The 19,864-nt window shown below is 32.1% G+C and overlaps 1 protein-coding gene across 2 annotated transcripts in view; it reads right to left on the bottom strand.

The window, feature by feature from the left end:
* Positions 1-2,228: 2,228 nt before the first annotated feature.
* LOC142975622 (uncharacterized) overlaps positions 2,229-19,864 on the bottom strand; it is a 93,064-nt gene continuing 75,428 nt past the window's right edge. For both annotated transcript variants that reach the window (XM_076118580.1, XM_076118581.1), the window contains exons 5-8: positions 14,984-15,119; positions 14,452-14,585; positions 8,423-8,639; positions 2,229-7,410 (exon numbers count right to left, since the gene is read on the bottom strand). In XM_076118580.1, the coding sequence (XP_075974695.1) occupies positions 7,268-7,410; positions 8,423-8,639; positions 14,452-14,585; positions 14,984-15,119 (630 nt within the window). In that variant the 3' untranslated portion in view covers positions 2,229-7,267. The remainder of the gene's footprint in view (positions 7,411-8,422; positions 8,640-14,451; positions 14,586-14,983; positions 15,120-19,864) is intronic.

Here is a 19,864-nt window from a genome sequence, read left to right as displayed (position 1 = left end):
GATTGGTCATGTATTTTGTTCGTCACTATTGTATTTGCAAATGCGTGGTAGATTTTGTAATCCTCAGTTGAGTCATCACGACCCTTATTTGTTCCTAATAGTTTTTGAATATAATTGAGATTGTCATCCCTGTACAAATATTCGTGTGATCTACAAATAGTTGTTTCGGGTTTGGTTTTACTTTGTGTCCGTTCTTGTATGTTTATAAAAGTCCCCGCAACACAAGAACAATTCTTATTGCGGGAGTTGTATTTTTTAACGAAGAACGAAGTTTTTGAATACGAAACTAGGTAATAAAATTTGATAGTATAAAAATGTTTGCTTTCAGTGATTGCCAATTTTATTTATTTCGAGGTTTCAGACGGATTGAATAACTGTAGTAAAATACGAGTACCTGAATATCGAGATAGGTACATAAAAAAGAAAAACATCGACGTTTTCACTCCTATCAGGTTTCAGCCTACTGCTACAGAAAAAAACATTTTACTACCAGTTTTTCCCGCACCCGTGACCGCCTACTTCATCTACTCCACAGAATACTCTAGATAAAATCGCACTTACCTAATACACTCAATATTTTGCAATTTCATATTAATACAGCCTCACATCGATACACAGTGGATATAAAAAGTCCGTAACAGTGGGTATAACAAGATTTTCGCCGAGGCTTGCCGAGGGATAAAAACAAAAGGCGCAATTCGGCCTTCGAACGCGCTTGACTGATCCCAACATTATCCTATAGACCAAATCTCACAAAATACGAGTGTTTATATCAGTTCAAATCTGTCGGGACGATTTTCGATGAAGGTCGGAGTTAACGACGCGATGTTACAACTTTACTGAACTCAATTGTTTCGGATTTATTTGTTCCCAACTGAAGGCTGGAGAGGCCATTACGAAAACTATTAATGTAGGCCATCCAACTTTTGTTATAAAGGCTTTTTTTTCAGAAAATAGGGCTGTCGTTCTAACCTGTTCGAGTACTCGTTTTAAAACTTGGGTAATGAGTTAAGCCCTCGGGTGCTGTGAATGGCTCGAGGCAACAAGCGTTTTTCGTCAAATGGGTCGCGTAACTTTTTACCTATTTTATTTTATTAACTTCCTTCACAATGTCCTTTATTGTCTGCATTTAAAAGTCTATTTAAAAGTACCTTTTCTTTTGTCACTTTTGTGATGAACGTTTTGCTTGTAAAAGTGACATAAAAACCTGTTACTTTTGAGAGCTGTTAACGCAGTAATTTAGGAGTGTCATTTTTATTTAATGACTTAATTACGCTTTTCCGTCATGCGTTTTAGTACGCAATCACATTTTCCAGTCGTTTTACGTAGAGCAAAATATGATTATATGCAGCAATTAGACTTCATTTTAATACAAAATTTTAAACCTAGTTGTATCTTAAACTATCAAACGATGTTTTAAATAGTTTTGAGAACAAATGATTAAACTTTTAATGAACTAACGTTGCGAGTATTCTGGGGACGTTACTCGAAGATAGCATAGCGGAGATTTATTATGACTTTATTATAAATAATAAATGAATTATTTTCTTCTGTATTAATAAAAAAATGTTCAGCTTGTTATTAATTAAATAAAAATTACATACGATCATTTCACTTTGTAATTTTACTTGATTAACATGAGTTCCCTTTACTCCATAAAATACAAGATTACAGGAACTACTTCATCGTAACAAGTCTCTCGTGTAAGAGAAGGGAGCAAAGGAAAATTAATTGAAAGTTAATAAGCGCTTGTTACCCTAGGAATATTGTATTAAAGCGAGTTGTAGCTGCAGTCAACTCCACCGAGTAAATTAATCTATGTTCAGCTTAAACGCTTTTCGGGCGGCGTCCATCAATCAAATAGCCAGTAATATTTACTAAAATGTATGTACATTTTTGAAATAATATTGTTTAAAAATAAGGCTTCTTCTGTGTTGTTGTTTTAAGACGTTATGTGAAAGCTGAGTATAAAATGTTGTACTTTGAATATAAATTTTCAATATATATTTTGGAATATTTTTACTTAATATTCAATATAATCCTCACTTTCAATTTCGATGTCATGTGGATTATTTTTCTAAAATATTTTTCATATTTTGTGTTAGAAGTCGAATATTTAGATATTCGACTTCTTCTTAGGATTATTTTTTTTTAAGCTTCGAAAAATTCATACAACTGAGAAAAAATAGGGTTTAAAGTAAATAAAACAAATTCCCAATTATGTGTAAACCAACGTGTAATACATTTATATTATAAAGAGATAAAATTTCACATCTTGTAAATATTAGACATTATTTTTCATACAAATCCAGCGCAACAGATCGTTACACAATGAAACACACAATAACATTTATTCTTTACTACTATCAGCTCGGCTGGTTTTTGCGACATTTTAAATTAATAAAAGGACATGTCCACTTGTCGGTATCACATATATGTATTTAGTAATGATAAATATTACTATTTAGCATTTCAATTAACTAAATATTATTCTCCAGCTTACGCTCGCTTTTTACTTTTGATCAATTATTTAACGTCATAACTTATCTAAAATAGTGTTAATGCCAGACTGCGAAAATTTACTAGAGATTTAATAGCAAACATACAGAAAGATAAGAGAGTTAGTTATACATAAATTAAACTCGTAATTTCATGAATGAACGAAAGACAGCCAAATTCAATTGTACGTTTATTCGCGAATTGCAATACCGATCAGTGAAGATGCACACTAAAGAGTTCGGATATATTATTTCCTCAAGTTTGGTTATAACAAGTGATATGTCTTTCTTACTAAAAAGAGCTATTTACTCCTTCTTTGGTATTTCAATAAAACACCCGAACTCTAAAACATCAAACGTCACAGGGAAGTTTACAGTTATCAGCTAAAGTGAATCGTTTAAAACATCGTCGTAAATAAATTACTTTCTAAATATATGTCTCACATCTATATACATTTATACTAAAGGGAGGGTAAACGATATGAATAATAAACCTATCATTACGCATACTGTACAAAATTGACGTTAATTAATAGTCTTAACAGCGATAATTATAAAAGTATAAAGCGGAAAATTAATAAAAAATGTCCGACCGGTTCATCTGTATTCCTTTTACATTTACGATATAAAATCTAACTTACGATAAGACTTAAAGTTTATATAAAGAGTGTATAGCAATAAGGAAGACATCGATAGCCTGCATGAATTACATCATCAATATAGAAAATACAGTAAATTATGTTTTTCGATTTCAATGCAGTTTTTTACTTACAAAAACACAGGAGTAAATATGTCTAACAAGAGCTCAAATAACCCCGCGTCTCCCTGTTTTGAGGGTAAAATGCTTAGGGGAAGGTAAATTTGAGGAGTTTTATCAGTGTTGCCAGAGTACGCAAACATGTCAAGTCGTATTTACCCCTGTGGAACATCGCTCTACACGTTATATCTAACTTAGTTATATGTATGTAGCAAAAAGGAGAATGAGTATGACGTAGGAAACAATAGGAATAACTTGTTTTGATAATTTACTTATAATTTCAATAAAATTATTATCAGTCGGAGATAATTTCGCATCACATTGGGGTTTTTATTTTATGGTTTGCGAATGATTGAAAACAAAATTGGAATTTCAAATTGAAAGTAACGACGATCTTATTTTATATTGTTCATAGCAAAATGCAAAAGTTTATTGTTTTAATCATACCTTCAATACGTTTTATTATAATTATCAACGGTATAATGTAGTTCATACAATTACTTTACATTATTCGGAACAGAGCCTGAGTGTTCATAACAAAATTTCATGCAAACATTTTCTTAAACGCTTACACCTAATTTACGCAATTACTTACAGAAATTTTACACACATTATATTTTATCTACCTAATTACGCTTTAAGCCTCACTAATTACAAGATTACGAAAATTAAGTCATTCAAAGTATCTATACAATTATATGGCGTTTCCTTTTACCGTTTTCCGGTAAGAAAACATTAAAATTTAGCATTCATCAAACATTAAATACAAACGGAATATGAAAGCATTCCCTTTCGACAACATTTATAAAAATTTTGTTTATAAATACTCACTCCTAATCATGATATGTTTTTGTTACACAATTGCTCCGAAACTTTTATCATCAATGAATTTTTACGTCGCGCAATATGCTCCATAAATACTAACAAAACTATTCATGAAATTTAAAAACAGTGTATAAAAGTGACGCGTTAAAACCATTCATAACTATTTTTTACGAACCGAATAAAACAAGATATTTAATAGGGCGAAATCACAATTCTGTAGCAATCATTTTCAAATATGAATCTTACACGCCAATTCAGGCAGATTTTAGAACTGACTTATTTCACCTTTTTTTCACCCAAAACTAAAAAAAAAAAGAATATCATACGAAGTTTATCTAAAATATCTTGGTTATTGTAAATAGAAAACCGGCTCAAATCGTATGTATATTGGTGCAACAAAGATTCTAATAGAAAATAGCACGTCATTTGAATTCCTAGTCCCGTTAGGTGCAATGATTGCTAGATCATTAAGCAGTAGTACAGTTGCACACACGCCGCAGTCCCACTGAGCTCGGAGCTTTGTCTTCACAAACACGCAATCCTATCAGATCTCTATACAGTACATAGTGTGAACATGGACGTGCTTATACTGGTTGATTCGGAATGCGATTTGGCTGTGTTTTTGGTGATCAATAGGAAGTTTGTAGACTTTTTATTTATTCATTCAGAACGAGGAAATAACCCTTTAATTACACAATTAATATGAGGATGTAGTGACTTGCTGAATATTATTATGCTGAATATTATTCGTTAATCGTTCTACATCAAGTGCGAAATAATGAAAAATATTTCTTTGTTACCTATATCGATAGCCGTAAAGTAAAAATAAGTAGATAGAAACGTTTGCAATGTTATCGCAATAACTCGGTTTTTAAGGAAAAATAATTGTATAATTTATTTCAACTAGAGCATATTACGCGATGTTTCACACCATATCATGCAGCGTCGTTCATTATCTTCATTATTTTATATTGAAGATATTATAAAAAAGAATTGACTATGTCGCAATTATGTAAACATAAATAGCGAATATGATATTTATATTTCAAATCACATTGTATTATTTATAATATTATATCAATTTGCTAACAAAATTGCATTTGCAAATATCCAATTTTATTTATTTTACATTTCATGCGTCAATTTTCTAACAATTTTAGATAAAATAATAATTTGCTACTTACATCTACAATTGATTTAATTCAGTTATACTTTTAGTGAAACCATCTTAGGCGTTTCATTTCTTAGCCTACATTGTAAGTTGCTCTACTTGATGTAGCATTTTGTACAAATTATTTGATTTAGAGCAACTTTCAATATTTATCGTTTTTCTACCATACAAGTACATACCTCACTACACTAAAAGCATAAATAGAATCCAGACGTTGAAATCTTCCTTCACAAAGAATTTTGATATCTATTCGAATATAAAGTTTTTATTTACACATTCACAAATCCAAGATTAATTAGTCCAAGTTTAGTTTTCCTAATCGAGGAAATTTCAATCATTAAAAAGTTAAAATTATTCTTCATTATACTTGCAAAATTTTTAATGATATGTAAAAGCGAACGCGCTTTTTAAGTCACGCAATTATTTAGTTTCTATCATAAAGTGACTGCTGACTTTTACAAGTTTACTGTCTGGCTTAGCCACAACTTTATATACAAAATGGACATCGGGCTCTCTAGCATTGATAGGTGGGTGTCAAATCGGGTCATTTACATTTCTAACTTCCTAATTCAGTCTCATAATTGCGCATACATAAGTTAAAAGGTTAATATACAAAGGATTCAAAGAAGCGCCGAGAAGCTCATAGACAATAACTAAAAACTCAAATATCGCTTATAAAAACATCCGCCATTTTGTAAAGTAACATGAACTCTTTGGTCAGGATTTTAAATTTAGAATATCGTAACGTAATCATGGCCTTAAAATGAACGCTGCAATCATAAAACTCGTTCGATTTTAAAACTTTTTCATGTAAACTTTTTTATTAGAAATTCATTGAATAGTTTAGCAGCGTAGATAATAAATAATATTATCTTTATCAAATATCCAATACATTTCCGAGAAAGTGACTGGTGTTATATAAGAAACTACTGTTTCATGAGTTATTAAATTCAGTGTTTAAAACGCGTGGCAAAATAACGAAGTTTCAGTTGCCTCGTCTTTTCATTAGACAAGCAATTTCATGTTCGCGACTAAAATTATAAATGTAGGTTGCGTTCAGTCATTTATTTTAAAGGGGATTTGCTTAAACGTCCATAATAAGATTACAACCAGCGTTAATTAAATTAATATTTGTTTGCGAGGGAATCGCGTTATTTAAAGTTATTTGAACAGATTTTAATAGCGATTAACCGTTATTCGGTCGACTATAGCCAATTGAGTTGTTACAAGTTTATTGTTTGGAAAATTACAGCGAAACTGGAAATCACCGTTGTGTATGTTAAAGTTTATTCACATTTCCGAATACAAAAGCAGTTTTAGAATTAAATACACAATACATTTATAAGCTAAACTAAATAGTTATACACACGAATATCACGTTGAAGTTATTTCACAGAAACGTTTATGCGGTACAATAATTAAATATAAATTATATCGGGATATTTTTCACCTATTTTATTATAACACCTGTCAAAATTGTGGCCTGTAATGTTGTTATTAACCGCACGCGACCACGACTCGAATTATATTGTCAATGCCAAAGGAAGAAATAACATGAATATCGAAATTTTTGAAATAACTGTTATTTAGTTGATATTAATATGAAAGTATTATAAATACACGACAATTTGGTAATAAGTAACCATTACAATATTCAAAACAGACGAAACACAACCAGTTATTTCACAATTTTCATCACTAAAACGGCAACACACTCGCGAGTAATGTTCATTACAAAATAGAACAACGCTCCTGATATAAGAGACTTGATGTACATGCACAAAGGCCACATATTGCCGAGGTTTACAGCACAGCGGTGAAATCTGTAGCAAATTGAAGCCATCCCGAACAACCGTTGCCCTCCTAACACACCCTCGATTACAATAAGGATCAACCTTTATCAAACATTCCTACAGTGGCACATTACAAGACCGATGTTAACGTTAATATCATGTAACATACATTACACAATTTTGACAGATGTTACGAAACAATGGTTAGCTAACATACCCCGGTTTACGAGTAGATATGGCACACAAATATGACTAAAACAAATAGTATACGCTCTACGTGACATCGGGCCGATAAATTCAGTTCGGGACTAACAATTTTGACTGGCAGTTGAGTCGGCGTCGGCTCTGTACTACTCACCACTTTAACTGAAAAAGAAAATGTTTTAAAAATAACATTTTGTCGCGAATTCACAACGTTTCAAAAGCACAGTAATTTTGCTAGGCTGGAATTCCGCTTGCCTTTGCCCCTGACGTAATTTTAAGAGATATTTAAGCGTCTGTAATTTTCAAGGGATGCTAGATTTTTAAGGAAATTTTATAAAAGGTACTTTTTCGAGTGGTATGTTGATGTTTCGTATATTTCTAAATATAAATCGGATGAATTTCATTCTAACATTACACTGAGTGGCGGGTTTAATTTGATTCCGTCACACGTGATCGGTTTTTGATTACATTCCGAATTAGGACTGATGTAAACCGATTAACGGACATCCTTTTTATTTCCCATGCGGCAAAGGGATATTTATTGAAACAAAATAAAGAATTTGGTTTCATGGAATTGTAAAAGAATAAACAAGTCTTCTAAAATAAAAGTTACTTTAGCATAAATATTTTCAAGTACATTTTTATAAAAACCACCAGAGATAAATTCTAAGAACATCTTTGTTTCACTTTTGCTTTTATGAAAAGCACAATAATATCTCCCATTTTATTCTCTCACAGTTAATTTACTTAATTCTAGTAATTCATTAAAGTTCGTAAAACAAATTTCTGGAATCAAGTAAATTAGTTCCATTTCAGCCTTTGTTCGGTTCATTGACCTCTTTTGTACCTACCACTACTGGTTTTTCCAGGACTTTGTAATCATCTCTTCAATTCACTTAGTACTTTTTTGGTAATTATTAATATTAAATTGTATATTATATTCGAAGTATTATTGCGCAAATTTGAAACGGCAGCCGACAGTAAGCCGTTTCAGTACAAAAATATCTTGAAAAACTAATTCAATTTGAAATAATATTTTTTTCATGAAATTCTAAAACGCCTAAACTGCCGATGTAATTCATCATGACGAGATTCACAAGACGGAATAGACGCTAATGAAAAAGAAGAAAAATGACCAGAAAAGTATAAATAAAGAAGCTTTAAAAATACTCACCAGGCACCGTATAATTCTGCACATCAGCAAAACCTTCGCCCATACTCGCGTAGCTTGGTATCGTGCTCATACAAGTCACGTCTACCGTCTGATTTGGGTACAACTGTAGGCTGCTCAGCGGGTATGCCAGGGAAGAGTTGGTCATGGAGAGCGGCATCCCGTGGTGGTGGCGGTGGACGCTGACTGCCCCGTGGGGGGTTGTAAGTCTTTCGTCTACCTGTCAGGGAGAAGAGGGGAGGTTATGATTATTGTTGATAAGTAGAGTAAGGGATCATGACTAACTGGTTTTAACTGTAAACGTTGCCGAGAGTTTAGGTCATTGATTTTAAACGGATATTTTTTGGACTATTTCAGGTATCTAACGTTATCAAGATAATATTGATGGGAGATTAATTATAGGGTTGATTTCTACAACTACCAAATAGTTATCCAATATTTTGGTTCAGAGAGGAGATTTCTTCAACTATCATAGTAATGAGCTATAAAAAATTACTATTAATTGTTGTCAAATAATTTTAAATATACACAAAGAAAAAATAGAGGATTAATAATTGTTTGTGAATCACGCTGAAAAGTCGGTCCCGGTTGTTGTCCACTAAGATATTATGGGCCTTATGGGCTGTGACCAACTTTGACACTACTTTGACCAGTAACCATACAATAAATATTAAAAAAACTAAATTTACTTCAGCTAGTTAGTATCTAGTCAAAATCCTTACAAATTAAAACAAGCCTAAGTAATCTTGATACTTTATCAAAACTTTTTAAATAAGTAATGGAACAGTATCATAAAGAAAACAAGACCAATTAGCGAAATAATAAACTAGCTACATTACTTCAAGACCTATTAAATACGAAATATATTCCGTTGCTTACAACAAAGAACGTTTAATAGTATTTTGTTGTTCGTAAATAAAGTAAACTTATATAAGAGAATAGATCTATTCTGTGAGAGAAGTGTTCACTAGCTACTAGCTTATCAGACCTCTATTGATCAACATATTTAACGTATGCCAAAATTGCTTTATTTTCAAGAAATTCCAAATATTATTTTTGTATTAATGTGTCAATATTGACAATTTACAAAATAAGTTTTAGATGACGAAATAAATCATATACCTTCTTATTTTTCGTGTACAGAGTCATTTTTTTTAATAAACCACAATTTTAATGTAAGTGGTTTAAATAGGCGGTATTGCTTAGCACAGAAAGTAGATTTTTTACAGCTTTTAAAAGAAATGCTGTACTAGAGAGCTCAGCTGTGAATTATGAAATAAAAAAGGGCGTTGTTGGCTACCTTTTTGACAACACATATTTACTACTAGCTGACCCGCGCAACTTCGCTTGCATCACATAAGAGTGCGTCATAATTTCCCCCGTTATTGTTACTTTTTTTACTGTTACTCTGCTCCTAATGGTCGTAGCGTGATGATATATAGCCTATAGCCTTCCTCGATAAAAGGGCTATCTAACACTGAAAGAATTTAAAATCGGACCAGTAGTTCCTAAGATTAGCGCGTTCAAGTAAAAAACAAACAAACTCTTCAGCTTTATAGTATTAATATAGATTATGACATTAGTATAGATTACTTGTATTTGAAGTTTTGTCGCCAAAGCCGTCCATGGGCTTACACATTTCAATGATTCTATTACAAAGTCATCCTATCAACGAACAAGATAAACTGACTTCTGTCTTCATATAAAATTAAATATAAAGCTACTAAATTATTTTCACACAACACATTTGTTTTCCACGTCCTTTTTCCAAAAACATGAAAGTGTTTGCGTACAATTCCCAAATTGTAACTAAATATAGCGTAGAGTAATCATGTTTGTCTCTATTCCCCGGAGGATGGAGGTAAATTTAGCACAGGTATCTGTTTTCACACTGTAATGTGAAGGTGTAAGGTAAATGTTTATTTATTTACACATTTTTGTACTTGTGTTTATGTATTCTTCATTGTTTTGAATATGGCAACAAATAGTCTCTTATACGTATATTTGTTGTCATATTTAAGTTGTTACATTAAATATTTATAATTATGTAGTACTGGGGATCGTTAGAGCAGAAAAGAAAACTCATCAAACCGACTTTTTAATCTCGTCAGATGTGTTTGTAAGGCTAATTATTTTATAACCAAACGTATCGCCACGAAGTTCAGAACAGAAAATTATCTAAGTGAGTATATCTGACTAAAATTATTTGATAGTGAGTAGGAAATTTCAATAACATTAAAGAAAGCCATATATTTTAATATGTTGCTTAATTTGGTTTATAATCAATATCATGATAAAACGGTTTTCATATTTATTACGTTCTTTGTTTGCTCTAAATAGCAAATAACTCAAAATAAAACAAAAACCAATCCCCGAATTCGTAAAAACAGCTTTAAAATTTTGCGTATAAAATAATTACCTACCACTAATTTTATCGCCCTTCAACACTAATTGGAACTACGGTAATTACCGAAATATGTTTGCAGTATATTCCTACTTCTGTTCACATTCTGTGAGAAATGGGAACATAACAACTTATCCCGTTACGTGAAGTTTATCAGTAGCTATGATTCATACAGTTATTTTGTCAGAAAAAAGGAAAAACTGCTTTAAATAAATAGATAAAAAAAAACTAAGCCATTTAATGTGTGGTTTACTTTATTTATTTTTAATTTAATATTTTTCTGGTTCACAATAGAAGTCGTTCTATCCATCAAGGCTTGGGTATATCAATATTTTCACTAGAAAATTGAATGCCGTTTTGACTTTAAGCCTCTTTAATGCAAAAAATACGTCATTTGTAAAAATATTAAATGTTTTACTATCACGGTTCATGAGAATCAGATACAGCCAGTCATAGGGTCCCGTTTTTACCTATGGGTATGGAGGCCTAAAAAGACGTGATTTATTGACTCCTGTTTTCACAAAACACAAAAATATGTTAGTACTTCAATAAATTCTTACGTAACAAAATATAAATAGCACTGATAATTTACGTCATTTGGTCAGTAGTCCACCGAATTTAGCCGCTGTATGTGACCAAACGTTTCCTTTCGATATGGTCTACAAGGTTAATAGTACTATGCACGCGATCTGGGTTTCATTGTACGACTGAAATTATTGACTTATGTATGTATGTTACGAATTCGATTGTTATGTAAAATATAGTAAATGTGAAATGCGCTTTCCTAGTCTAGTGGCTACTTCACTCCGGTTATAAACTGCGTTAAATTACGATTACAGTGTCCTGTCTCATTCGCGTTACAAATCGTTACTTTATCCTCACTTTGTGAATATTATAATGAATAAATTGTTTAAAAAATATACTTTTTTAACAATAGCTGGCTGCTTAAACATTTTAATAAGTACGTTCCAACATATGTATTTACGTAAATCAATTAAAACTTTACAGCTTGATTACAATATTTTATTTCTATGTATATATATTTTTGCCCTTGCGCATCGTACCTATATCTTTCGGTGATGTATGGCCTATGTTTATAAGTATAGGTAGTATAAAGAATAAAACCTAACCATCGCTAGCAAGTAACGCTATGAATAGAGTTATAAAATATTCAAGACTTAGTTTCATGACGTCAATGTATGTACGTAAATAAAAAAGTTATGTAACATTTTATTATTTACGTAAATAGTTACCTATTCGATATTCACTTCGAATTACGAAAGATGGCTGATATCCTATCACTATCGACAAGCGAATAGTAATGGCGATATTTTGTATGAAAATCTGTAGAGCGCCCCTAGCGTATTCCGAAAGAACAATTTTTCTGGCCAACGATTTTAATTACTAAACTATTTGATAGTAGCGAAAGTGAAAATTGTGCTTTTAATTGTGTTGATATGAAATATTATGCCTTTTGTATCTCATTTGCAATACTTTTATTAAAGTGAAATCCAAGGTATGTTATTATGATTTAGTTCCGATTATTTCACGATAAAATCAATACTGCTTTGAATACAATTACGGTGCTTCTTAGAACTTCGGGTATAGCCCTTAGTAACGTGACAAAAATATAGTTTTTGATAAACCTTATATTTGTTACTGACTATACGGATTTCAATTCGTAGCAGTATGGTGATGACAAGTTCGTCGTCCGTCAACTAGATTCAGGTTAGTTTTACATGGACCGGCAACGATGCGGATCCGAGATGTGATATCATTGACAACGCAATTGATGTCGTAAAAACAATGTGTAAGGAGCTGATGTTGATAAATATGTTTTAGTTTTAATCTCTACGTTATTATAAAGAATGCAGAATTGATATGTACATGAATACTTGGCACACATATCAAGTCTGCATTTTAGACAATTTTGCCTGTGAATGCCTGTTTGCAATTTGCACAACTGCATGTTTTGCAAAGCAATAGTTTTGAGTCAAACTTTACTATTATCTGCCCTCAGTCTAATAGACTAATATACATTAACCTTCACTGGTCGTGTCGGACCAAATTATATGAACTTAGGAAAGTAGAGAGTGTACCTGTGTTTTGCACAAGTGGACACTGTGAACAAAGTCCTGCACATTTCGCTAGTTTCAATTCTACTCGCTGTAGTCGAATACTGGCTTTAAGGACACTATTTTACGTAACCACTGTTGTAGTATTAGTATCGTGTAGTATAAAAATCCTCGTATCTATTGTAACAAGGTTATCCGAACACGTTTCGGCTGTATCCGATAAACAGGCGTCTATGAAATACACAATGTTTGTGACGTGGCCGGAAATAAATGGTACTGTAAGGATTTCTTTGCGATCTTTGACACTGAGAAATTCTCTTGTATTTATTGCTTGGAGATTTATATCGTAGAATTTAGAAGGAATAAGCAGCTTATATCGACAGTTGTCTTAAGTCATACGTTGATATGACTACGCTTACCGGGAGACCTAAATCTTTGCAAGGTAAAGTTTCGTTTTAGAGTGCAGATGGGTGGTATTGAAGTAGACGTTGTATTTCGCCAGTACAATTCAAAATATCGTGTTACGAAGAACGCGTTTAACTAACGTTTAGAAAAACACGATAACAGTTGTAAATTTTATAGCTAAGTCTGATTGATATTTTATTTTGTCGAACAAACATTTTGGGTGATTCGATCCAAAACATGTACAGTGCCCTCATAGTTCAATCAGAATACGGAAAAAAATATTTAATTCAAATTTACATATATCCAGATAAAACTTAAAGTAAGATACATAAATCGGGATTAATTAAACCTAGTGGTCTATCCAAAACCCTCTGACTTCATAACACAATGCACTACCGCATTTAACACACAATTATTCATGTAAAGAACTTAAATCTATTCCTCTCTATTATAACACGAAAATGTTTGATTAATATTCAAAAATTCGAATAATACCTGAACATGGGGAGAGGGTATGAATATTTATGAAATCAAACTGTGAAGCACTCGCGCTTTGAATTTCATTGTCGATTTGTTATAACTTTACTGACAGGATTATCGTATTACTTTGCGTCACTGGATTATGTTAACATCATGTTATGTTTTGCAAAAGTTGAAAAGATATATTTTAAAAATTCTACGCCTGTTTATTAGGTATACATATATTATGATTAGTGTTAAGTAATACGTACAGAAAAGAAAGAAAAAAAAAGGTGTAACACACTGTAAAATTGCAGGTTACATTTATATACCCACAAAATATTGACTTTGTCGGTAGAAAACAAAAATAATGTATTCATAGAACAGTAATACCTAACCTTCAAGGTCGTCTAAAGATTGCAGGGTGTTTGGAATTAGAAGAATATTGGATCAAATTATCTCTTTATATATCAGCTAAACTTGCTACACGAAATTTAATGATAGACTGTGCCTCCTAGATGACAAGCAAACATTTTATCATAACTAATGGCAGTTACACTTCAGGCCACATAAATCAGTTATCCTAAAAAACCTAATTCAAAATAAGGAAACTCATCTTTCACTGTCGTCTAATAAAAGGTAATACAGTACGTGCTTCATTGTTTGTGCGAATGTTAGCAATGTCTTACCTTCATATTATTTATAAACCAGGTGAGGTGGGGCGCGGGGTGCGCGGCGGCACTCTGACATGTCGCTTCCAGGATATCGGTGGGCGACAGCTTTTTACGTTTGATTTTTATCTTCGGACGGAATTTTTGACGCACTGAAATGTTTTTTGAGGCTTGAATAATTGTTTAAAGGATTAGTAGGAGGGTGAAAAATAAGAAAAGAGTTGAATGCGTGATTAGTAATAACTAAAAAAGCCTTCTACTGTTTATTTTGTGGCTATCATGCAATTATGGCGAGAGCCATAAGTGTCAATATTTTGACTGCTTAGAATGAATGCCGTACTTACTCACATTATTATCAAAACGTAGATTAGAGCTATGATTATTTAATTTTGAAATAATGATCGATGTGAAATGGCTGGTTACGTACGCTTAACTTTCATTGTTTGAGTTCATTATTTTTACTGTTACGTACAGTTTTATTCCCCATCAATCTTTATTTCAAAATTTACTTAAACATGTGTAGGTCAGAAAAACAAGAGTAAATTCTCACCAATAACATTCAGCTCATGTATTTTCGATACTTTGAAATACAAGGGTGTCTCCAGCGCAATTTCGCAGGCATATGTGCCCGACGCTGTGAAGTCCAGCCTGTCCAACGTCACTGAAGTTGGAGATAGAGATATTAGCTGCAAAAGAAGAAAAAAACAATTAAGATGGGTGACCAATAAAGAAGCAGGGGTCTTTTTGTTAGCATACAAACATACATATATAATCACGTCTGTTATACCCGAAGGTGTAGGCAAGGGTGTACAAAATATACCCGCTTTTCGCCATTAACAGTGGTAGTTCCAATTAATTCAGGGGAAACTTATCACTATATTGTTAGAAACGTACATGATTGATTATCGTAACCACATTTTAAATCATTTGGCGATTGATACGTGTGCTAAGCTTAGAAGTTCAATTTTCAGCTCGATATTTAATAATCATTCACTTTTAATAGAAAAATAAAATCTCAAAAATAAAACATGACACACACATATTTATGTCATAACACAGGCACAAATAATAGCGTCAAAATATAGGCTTCAATCAACAGTCATTTTGTTTGTCTAGACTGGCCTATTGTTTACAAAAATCGATACAAAATAATAGAGTCTTTTGCTCAAAATATACTATTAAGTCAATGGTACTTAGAAGGTAAAATTATAGGCGTATTATCTTTGAGTGGGATTCTTTTTGACCAGTATTTTAGTGAAACCCGAGTGGATTTTCAATACATTTAATAATGTTTTAGTAAAATGAATTTGAATTAAAATCTTTCATTCATTCAGTAAATTTTGCAATTTGACATTGTATGACGGAGTTTTTATGTAGAAAGTCTTTGAATAAAAATTCTATTGTGTTTTGAGGACTACTATTCAGTTTATAAAATTACATAATTTAAAGGATCATTGAAAACTGTAACAATTTAGATTATAATAGATTATCTTTCAACTCTCATTACGTCTGAAAGATCTTATATAAAATTAAATAAATAAAAAGAAAAATAGAAGTATGTATGTTTTATTAGAGCCGTCGGTAACACATCATCCAGCAAGTCATAGATATCTTATTTTTTCTACATAAGAATGAACTATTGTTATAATATAATATTCTATCTATTATATTAAAACAAATAGTGTTATATAAATAAAACAACACTAGTCATAAATAAACAAGTTAAAGGATTTCACATTATTGTCTGCGGCAGTCGCGTTTGCGTCGCTTGCGGTGAACCCGAGAGTGCGCGGCAAAGGGCTACGCGCTCCACAAAACAAATGTGCTTTATATTTCACTAAACGACTTATTCTAACAAGTGTGGGTAATTATTTTTATTCCAGCTTGGTAAAGGTTTAAAACACTGTGGTTTTACAATGTCAAAGTAAAAGAATATGATAATGTAAGTTTTTATACACAAAATTTCGTTTTGCAAAAGAATGATGTATCTAAATTTAACACAGCTCTAGCACATCCTTAGCGTCTAAGTCAAAGAATCTATTTATAACAAATACAATTCAATGTTTAAAGTTTAGGTAACAGCAGCTCGATACGATACTGGTAGTTGTTAATAGTAATTGCTCTTCAGTAGTGCGATTCTCTATGGTCGGTACTGCCGAGTATCGAAACTTTGACATTTAAAACGTACCTCAAAAATAGTTACTACGACGCCCGCTATAGGCGCTGATCAGATTTTCATACAAATTTCTCGATAAATAGCCGGTTGTCGTTACTCGATAGTAGTAGCGATCGAGCTACAGGTATCATTAAATGTTACTGAAGTTATCAATTGTTCATAGAGGCAGAACCATACTCAACTGTAGTGGCTTTTATTTTATTTTACCATTTCAATTTTATTTATAAAAACAACCGCTTGTTATGATTACGAAAACTGATTGAGTTCCATCCCACAGTTTTTTTCTTTGAAATATAGATTTGTCTTTGTAAACAATGTCCTCTGTAAAATTCAATTGCTCCTTTTTACGGAAAGCCCAATCATCCTTTTGTTTTATTCTCTGGATGGGTCCGGAAACTCAGCATCATTAGGAGTCCGAAGTGGTACTGAAAACTGAAATAATTGGTCAAGATCGTATCTGGCTGTAAGAATAAAGAGTTCCGTAGTAATTGGGACCAGTAGGAGATTAATTTGGATGAGCGATTTAACGATACAGGCGTAAAAAGTTTAACAAAAATTCAAATGTGGTTTATTTTAAGGTTTTTAATGTTAAAATTAGGAGCCCATTCACATGACGTTTACAACGGCAAAATATTTATTCAGGCCGTACACATGCTAAAATTTGTTTTAAATTATTATTATTAGTTTATTATTAAATTATTATTGAATGAATAAATGAAATAAAATAAGAATAAATTGTTTATACTCATAAACGCGTCATGAGAACGGGTTTTTAGTCCTTCGTTTTCTCTAACTAAAGATTTTCTATGAAATAACATCACCACGATTATCTTTAAAGCACAAGACAACTAAACATTCTCATATTGTTAGTAAACTGTCAACCGCGAAAATTGCTTAAATGAAATAAAACCAGTATTCTTTTCGACTGAACCCTAAAAAGGCTACAATGTAATGCGACCTTTTCATCGTTCGTTTCAAATACCTACTTTAACTTACAAAGTTCTACCTCGGAAAATAACTATTTACAGAAAGAAAACTAAAATACGAATATAGGAGGGAAACGATGAAAGTTTTATAAAGCTATACCAATAATATTTCAATAAAATAAAAGAAGCGTTGTTGGAAGTTTTTTTGATCTTCTTTTATTATTTATGAAGTGACAAGATGAATGGTATCAAGTGAACGACGAAAAGAAAATAAGTATAAGTGAGCACTAAAGTTTGAGGATAATAATGTTGGGCTTTTATTTCGAGGTAATAGTTCGTGTATTATTTTAACACGTGTAACGTTAAAACGTTATTGTTTGTGTACTCTTTGGAGAACAGACCATTACATGAAGTGTGGGAGGAATTGGAATAAGCCGTCGAATAAAATTTAAACAATTACATAAGTAAAATAAAGTTATCAAAAAAAAAAGAATAAAGTATGCATTTTTGTACCTATAGAATAACACAACCAGCATTCAATAACACTGGTTAACTTTGTAAATTCCTGCTGCCCTTTCTTTTTTTTCCATTTTGTGTTTAAAGCTTGTCAATGTGAGAGTCAATGCTTTTATTCCGAAAAGAGACTCTTGCAGTGGAACCGACAAACAAAAATTTATTTAGTCATCATATTTAAAAAATACTTTTTTTTCGCTGCTAAATGATAGCCGATGTCAAAGAGAACGCACAAGAGCAAAAAAAATTCAATACATTTACAAATAAATAACAATTTCTTCGTACCACAACTTTAAAATCAAACACAAACCTCCCACGAGTACCGCGGTATCTAAACAGTTGCAGTTCACACTAGGTGACTTTCATTCCATGTACAATACCCTACAATACTGCAATAATACGTTGCCTTGTTCCCGTCCTGTGGGCATTCAGTGTTGACTCGGGAGCTTGTTTATTGAATTATTCGGTAAAACTGCTTTTGGGAATACGTAATGTGTTTCAGTTAGATATTAACAATTTTGGTTCTTTGAAAATTGTTGTTAGTGGTTTATAAACTATACCTTTGTTAAGGTAAATAGCCTAATTTGGTAAATTAATATAAGCAGGTTAAAACGTTAAGGTTACCAAAAGTTAACGACTGGCACTTGGACTCAATGCATCTTCCCACGTTTGGGAAGAGGCCCTAGTAGTGGAACAGTAATGGGTTAAAAAAATTGGTGACTCTAAGAAATTTTGGCCCAAATTGATTATCAACTACATTGGAATTGAAAGCCACTCCGATGTTATCATTATTTACTGCAGGATACGACTTAAGTAGCCTAACTAAATTACATAAAAAAAACGCAAAAATGTAACAACATTCTTTATAATATTTTTTCTAAGTACATTGAAAATTGTGAAGTTTCAGCAAGATCATTCACCTCTCGTAAATTTATTATTCTCCTTCTTCAACGACAATATTGAGTACCAACATAGTACCACCAAAAATCACTTCAAAGACCTTTCAAAAGTCTTAAACTATTAGGATTCAAAACCTTTATTAATTCTAAGCGACTGTACAGCAGTGGCGAAGGGTCATTTTTTACAAAAGGTAAGCCGGAGCTATAAGTCATTGTCTAGGTATAGTACCTACATATTATGTACATCGTAAGAATGCCGACGTAAAAGTAGCGTATTACTGCATAATAACAATATGAGAGTATTATCTACATTCGACTACAGTATCTTATTTCTCTCTACAGACTAATAATACATAGGTACTTACCATGCTACCTAATCATGCTTGTTTTGTATTAAGTTACTATATCTTCAGTAGTAACACGTAGGTAACACAACAGCACATATTTAAGATAACGTATATCGAACGATTGATGATTGTCTCGCACTGGTTGTTTAGTAACTTATTATACAAGCAATTTAGAATGTATTCATCATCAATAAAATATCAAACACATTATGGATAAACGCAGAACACTTTTATTGTAATGAGTTTAACCTATAAATCTGACAAAATGAAAATTTACTCTAATAGAAACATGCAAAACAATTACTGTTTAATATACTGATACATTCACAATTACGCATAAACACATTTATTAAGGAATGATGTTGTAATAAACACAAATATTCTAATTTGTTATAGAGCGTGCGAAAGATGTAAACAGTAAACAAACATGACCTAATGTCAAACTGGAGAAGTTCCACTAATACTTATGCAGGATGTTTAGCTTATATTTCGCCCTCTCGCTCTTGCACGCGGCTCGCGCCGCGACAGAAACATGCGTAAGATCATGTGTCCGTCGCGGCGCGAGCGCTG

The sequence above is a fragment of the Anticarsia gemmatalis genome, chromosome 9, assembly GCF_050436995.1.
Source record: "Anticarsia gemmatalis isolate Benzon Research Colony breed Stoneville strain chromosome 9, ilAntGemm2 primary, whole genome shotgun sequence".
Taxonomy (NCBI): domain Eukaryota; kingdom Metazoa; phylum Arthropoda; class Insecta; order Lepidoptera; family Erebidae; genus Anticarsia; species Anticarsia gemmatalis.
Note: the sequence above shows the minus strand (reverse complement) of the source record. Positions and strands in the feature narration are given on the sequence as shown.